Source organism: Mchenga conophoros, linkage group LG3, assembly GCF_057382185.1.
Source record: "Mchenga conophoros isolate Kocher_MC1m ecotype Shallow Benthic linkage group LG3, M_conophoros_male_GT1.1, whole genome shotgun sequence".
NCBI lineage: Eukaryota > Metazoa > Chordata > Actinopteri > Cichliformes > Cichlidae > Mchenga > Mchenga conophoros.
The window spans coordinates 49,770,514-49,776,476 of record NC_140528.1 but is presented as its reverse complement, the minus strand read 5'-3'; the positions used below and the strand labels follow the sequence as shown (position 1 = coordinate 49,776,476).

Here is a 5,963-nt window from a genome sequence, read left to right as displayed (position 1 = left end):
CTTTTTATATACGTAACAGTCTCCGCCTACTGCAATCTGGGTGGGGTTAACTGAGCCCTGGAGTGTTATGAAGTCCCATGACGTGACGACGTTAACGGAAAACTCAATGTGACGTTTGCGTGCCGGTGTTGTGCCAAAAAGTGATTGTCTGCCAGAAACTGATTGCCGTCCGCAGCAGCGCGCGCAGCTGCTTAAAGCTGCAGCGCCCGGATTACTTGCGTTGCCAGCTACTTCCGTGCAACTGATATAACGTGGGGGGGAAAAAACCCAAACACATTTATGCCTTTGTTATTAGGCAAAGGTATGCATTTATGGAGCTTTAACGTTTCTTGTAACCGAATTATGACGCTTATCAGAAGGTTGCTTTCAGTGTGTATCGCATTCACGAATGACTACACGCATCACGATGGAATAATTAATGCCTACAGGTTTAGTATGTCTACTCTCGTTGTTCATATTTGTTATAAGACTGTCGAATAGTGGTTAAAACAATAAAGACCTATTGTGCCAGTATCACCATGACTCTTTCTTGTTTGTTCAGAATAACGACTGAGAACATGGCATTGTAGCGCTACAAAAAAGTGATTGTGGCCTATAACTCGTCACTGAAACAATATTTCGGCTTCAAACTTGTTGGATATATTCCAGAAGGGTTACATGTGATATATTGTATCCCAAACACTCTCCAAGAACTGCTGAATAACTTGTACAGGAACAATAAAACTGACAATATGCCATTTTCAAGCTGCCAAAAAGTGATTGTGGCCTATATCTTGTCACCGAAACAATATTTCTGCTTCAAACTTGGCGGATGTCATTTAGAAGGGTCATATGTCAAATATTACATCTCAAACAGTCCCTTAGAACTGCTGGATAACCTGTAAAGGAACATTAACATTGATAATATGCCATTTTCAGCCTGCCAAAAAGTGATTGTGGCCTATATCTTGTCACTGAAACAATGTTTCTGCTTCAAACTTGGTGGATGTCATTCAGAAGGGTCCTATGTGACATATTATATCTCAAACACTCTCCAAGAACTGCTGAAAAACTTTTAAAATAACATTAATACCGATAATATGTCATTTTCAACCTGCCAAAAAGTGATTGTGGCCTATATCTTGTTAATGAAATACTATTTCTGCTTCAAACTTGCTGCATGTCATTCTGAAGGGTCCTATGTGACATATTATATCTCAAACAGTCCCTTAGAACTGCTGAATAACCATTAAGGGAACGATAAAACTGACCTGCCAAAAAGTGATTGCCGCCTATATCTTGTCACTGAAACAATATTTCTGCTTCAAACGTGTTGGGTATCATCCAAAAGGATGATATGTGGCACATCATATCCCAAACAGTCTCTAAGAAATGCTGAATAACTTTTAAAGGATCATTAATACCCATAATATGCCATTTTAAGCCTGCCAAAAAGTGATTGCCGCCTAAATCTTGTCACTGAAACAATGTTTCTGCTTCAAAATTTTTGGATATCATCCAGAAGGGTTACATGTGACATATTATATCCCAAACACTCTCCAAGAGCTGCTGAATAACTTTTAAAAGAACATTAATACCAATAATATGTCATTTTCAACCTGTGCATAAAACGTCAAATTTCAAAAATACAGCACTTATTAATTGAAACGAAAACCAAACCAATTTAAGAAGAAACCACCAGTTAAAATAAACTAACAAATAGACCAGAAACAGGGGGTATAGCGGAAGCTCAACACCAGTAAACCAAGGTCGTCAGGTTTCAGGTATTGGAAACATGGAAACATTTCACAGTAATAATTATATTCTGATTAAACCTCACTGATTTGATTTTGACTCATTTTTTTTTATTATATTCTGATTAAATTTAAGGATAATTAATTATTACCAGAATCAAATAGAGCTGAGCTCTGCTGTGTCACTCTAAACATAATAAGGCTGTTAAGTCCTTTCACACTGTCTCAGATGCAGTGAGACGTAAGCCCAGAGCCTATGAAACTGTTGTGCGTCCTTTGGAGGAGCAGCTGCGATCACCATGTTCCTCTGACATCTCGTTCCCTTTAATCATTGAAAACATGTTACTGTAAAACATTAACAATTATACACCTGTATCTGCCCACATCTAAAGAAGAGCTCTGAATGTCCTTCATAAATAGTAATAATAACTTGATTTATAGAGAACCTTTCAAAACTCAGAGTTAAAAAGTGCTTCACAGTTCAAATTAAAGCCTCACATTGAAGATTAATGTATTAAGAACACACAGACACAGTCACATGATCAGTCACAGGATCAGTCACAGACAGACATCACTAACCTATAAAATGAGTTTTCAGCAGTGCTGTTAAACAAATCAGTGAAATGAGAGTGAGTGTGATGAAGAGCTGAAGAGGAAACAGACGGCAGACACAGTGATGACGAACTGTTGCTCATTTATTTGATTTCGTCATCATGTTCACAGAATACTGATGTTATTCAAGAACATGGAACAACAACAGTAAACTCAGTGAATCATTTTAATATCTATGAAACAAAACAGTCACGTTTTTAAACAGTTCATTTGGTTCAACTGTTTTGAAAATGTCATCAAATGCAAACAGGAAACGACACATGATAACAATAAATAAATAACTTATATAAAACAATTAAATTAATTAATAGGACGAGGTATTAGCTGTTAAAACAAGAAAACACACAAATTGTAACAAAATGTCAAGAAGAGGCTTGAAAATCAAAGAATCCAAGAAACTCTTTCAGGTCAGTATTTAAATGTTTTTATTCTCGTGATGAAGCTTAAGCTTGTTTCATCACACACTCATCTGTCTGTGAGCTAAACACTCACTTTGACTTAAAGGCAGTGAAAGTCACAAAGTCACAAGTCAGACTATAAGGTTACAGTCTAAACATCGAGTCCCAACCAGCAGGAAGTTTCACAGTAAATTTAATAAATTAGTTGTAGCTTTAAAAATCTAGAGTATAAATCAGCTTTTGTTTCTGTTTATAAAGTGCAGCAGTTACTTAAAGTGTTCAGCTTCAGTTTCTCTGAGACATTAAAGATGGTAGACAAAGTCTACAAACATGTGAAGTAAGAAAAACAGTCAGAGCTCACAAACTGTACTAACAAAGTTTGCATTCATACAGTGACGTCAGTTTCCATCACAGCGTTCAGGTGATGTTTTATTTTCATTTTTCCACATTATCTGTGTCACAAACGTCCATATTCATGGAAATTTCCATAATGCTATGAAAAATCTTCCAGCCCTGCTGAGGTTTGAGAATGATTCATGTCAGTCCAGCACAGTGATGATCAGGGAGGATTTAAACCCTTTAATTTGTCCATTAGAGACACTTTGAGGTCTCACTGAAAGATTTAGGTTCACCTTAACCAGTGAGGTAAAGACTAAATAAATATTCATTAAACACGCTGACAGTGAGGCAGAGGAGTGTTTCTTCTCCAGGCTGAACTTCAGTTTTGTATTGAAGGAGGAAATCCATCAGTTTCACTGCTTGATGTTTCCAAACAGATCCTCCAGAGTCTGACAGCAGCAACTCTGACTGAAGACGTCTGTAAGAAATATTTCCTGTTTAGATCCATTCAAATCAGGCTCACATCCTTTTGTAGGTGTGACCTTATGATGATCTCAGTGCTGCTGGGCCCGAGTGTCTCCCTGTGGATGCTGGTTTGAATCCCCAATCTGACTGAAGATCTACACTTCTAGACTTGCAGTGGTTGTTTTTGTGTCTCATCGTCCTTTTGATGCTTCTGCTGAAAGAAGTTGAATAATGAGTCAGTTTGACGGCACAAGAAGGAACAAGATGTTTGTGTTTGTTTGTTTGTTTCTTACTTTTAGTTTCTGAAAAATGCGAGAGAAATATGTAGCCAAACCAGCGAGAGTCAAAACTAATAATAAGGTGACCACAGCGACGACCACAGCGACCCTGGATCGACCTGCTGATGTAGAAAAGACAAGAAGGTCACCACAAATGCACAAAACCCCAAACAGGGATGATGCAGAGAAGAGTTGGACTGTTTTCTCACCATTTGTTGGAGTCGTGTCCTGAGGATCTGGAGTTTGGAAGTTTCTGGGATGTAGTGGTGCCATTGTTGAGGTTTTTGCAACATTTGGATCTAAAAGATGCAAAAAAATAAAGAGTAGAGTTATAATCTGCTAGTAAAATTGAGACAAACATTTTGTAACGGTACAGAAAAAACACACAAAACAAGTATCAGAGTGTTTGAATTTTAGTTTGGAACCACAAACATCGCCACAACAAATCTTCTCACCGACTACAAGTTCAACAACAGCAGCTTTCACTCTGCTCTGCAGCTTGGGGATGAAACATCTGTATCTGCCGTTGTCTTCCTCCGACACGTTCAGGATCTTCAGTGAAATGTTCCCGTGTTTCATGTCGTCCATGAACAGCTCCGTCCTCCTGAAGTACGAGGCCATCTTCATGTCGGGGACCTCCTTCCTGTCCCTGTACAGGTGAACGTACTCCACTCGGCTCAGCCGGTCCGACGGGTCGGGCTTCAGGTCGGGTTTGGACCACTCCACCGTCAGACCCTGGACATCGAACGTGGGCTCCAGGTGACACGGCAGGATGACATCATCACCCGGAGAAGCAATGATTGGAAGATTTGACCCAATCACCACAACCTTACCTGGAAACAGATGAAAAATTAAACGTTGTGAACTCTCACAGACCGAAGACTTGAAGATCATTAACAGCCCCGTGAGCCTCTGTGCTGTTATTGTCATAGTTTTCTGCACTTTGAAAAAATCATCTAAATTTTCAAATGAAAAAACTGTACAGCTATTCTCAACATTAAAGTTAATAAGTTAATAATAGGTAAAAAGTAGAGATAAAAGACCTTAAAGTGGAATAACTCAAGTCAAATCCATCAGTAGTTTCTTAGCCATCCAGCTCATGACAGTGTTTAAACTACCAGGAGCTCAGATTTTGCAGCATAGCTGAGAATATTTACACTCTGGACCAACTAACTATGAATACTTCACATTATAAATCATGACATAGTCCCCTCCCATTAAGTACATAAGGTGCTATTGGAAGTTAAATGTATCTATAATACTGCATTTGCTTGGTATCGTGTCAGAGTTTGCAGCTTTGCTGAGAATAGTTTAACTGCAAAGTCTTCCTTAAATATGAAAATGCACACATCGCAACCATCGCTTCCGATAACATTTGACTACGATCACACGTCATATGTGTGAAGATACGGTCGCTGAACTGAACAGAAAAAGGTCATTATCAGTGTCTGCCTATGGATCGTCACACACTCACTGACGGCTGCCATCAGCGCCGCATATAAAAGACAAATTTCTAACAGTGAATTCAGTTTGATCCAAATTTCAAAAAGTTACATTTTAGCTTTAAGCTGAAAGCAGAGTTTAAGTAAAACATCGGTTTACCTTGAACAGGTGCGATTAAGAAAGCCGAGCACAAGATTAAAGTCCAGAGTGGAAAAGTGTAAGAAGACGAGCTGAGCCGGGACATAACAACAAGTGCAGAGACTGACGGGGCGACTCGAACTTCCTCCGCTCCTAAACGCGACTGCTGAGTGGCTGTCAGGGAGACGCTCTTATTAAGACGTCATGCGTAATTTTTTCCATGAAGGGCGTGTCATTGGTCGTCATGACAACAAAACAAGTCCTACAGCTCCGGTTTGCTCTGTGACTAGACGAGTGACTGACTGACGCTGTGTTGTAATCACCATTAACGACAGTAGCAGTGTCTAGAAATTAACTGTGATGTCATTCTAAATGTTGATATTTTGAAAATTCTCATATTTTATTAGAAAGAAAAAGGTAAAAGAAACAGAAAAACACGAGATTATAAGATACCAAAGCAATGTAAGTAAGTAAGGAATTAAAGTTTATTTATTAAGCGCTTTTCACAGAAAGGCGGTCACAAAGCGCTGTACACAAATATTAAAACATAATTGTAG

At 38.8% G+C, this 5,963-nt stretch overlaps 1 protein-coding gene across 6 annotated transcripts; it reads right to left on the bottom strand.

Moving 5' to 3' along the window:
• Positions 1–2,417: 2,417 nt before the first annotated feature.
• LOC146579201 (butyrophilin subfamily 3 member A2-like) lies at positions 2,418–5,564 on the bottom strand. Of its 6 annotated transcripts, none has more exons than XM_085261927.1 (5): positions 5,428–5,564; positions 4,281–4,658; positions 4,035–4,124; positions 3,841–3,947; positions 2,418–3,761 (listed from the first exon to the last, which is right to left on the bottom strand). In XM_085261927.1, exons 1-5 carry the CDS (start codon positions 5,510–5,512, stop codon positions 3,711–3,713), a joined length of 711 nt encoding a protein of 236 aa, XP_085118053.1. In that variant the 5' UTR covers positions 5,513–5,564; the 3' UTR covers positions 2,418–3,710. The 6 variants fall into 6 exon arrangements, with proteins under 6 accessions (XP_085118053.1, XP_085118071.1, XP_085118063.1 ...); XM_085261945.1 differs by having other exon boundaries at positions 2,418–3,758; XM_085261937.1 differs by having other exon boundaries at positions 3,841–3,944.
• Positions 5,565–5,963: the final 399 nt, after the last annotated feature.

What these genes read in the sequence shown, in the direction of transcription:
- LOC146579201 (XM_085261910.1), bottom strand. Translation starts at nt 5,512, where the DNA reads ATGTCCCGGCTCAGCTCGTCTTCTTACACTTTTCCACTCTGGACTTTA. An exon ending in TGTTGTTGAACTTGTAGTCG is followed by an intron (nt 4,125 to 4,280) that starts GTGAGAAGATTT and finishes TGCATCTTTTAG; the next exon opens with ATCCAAATGTTGCAAAAACC. An exon ending in GGACACGACTCCAACAAATG is followed by an intron (nt 3,948 to 4,034) that starts GTGAGAAAACAG and finishes TTTCTACATCAG; the next exon opens with CAGGTCGATCCAGGGTCGCT.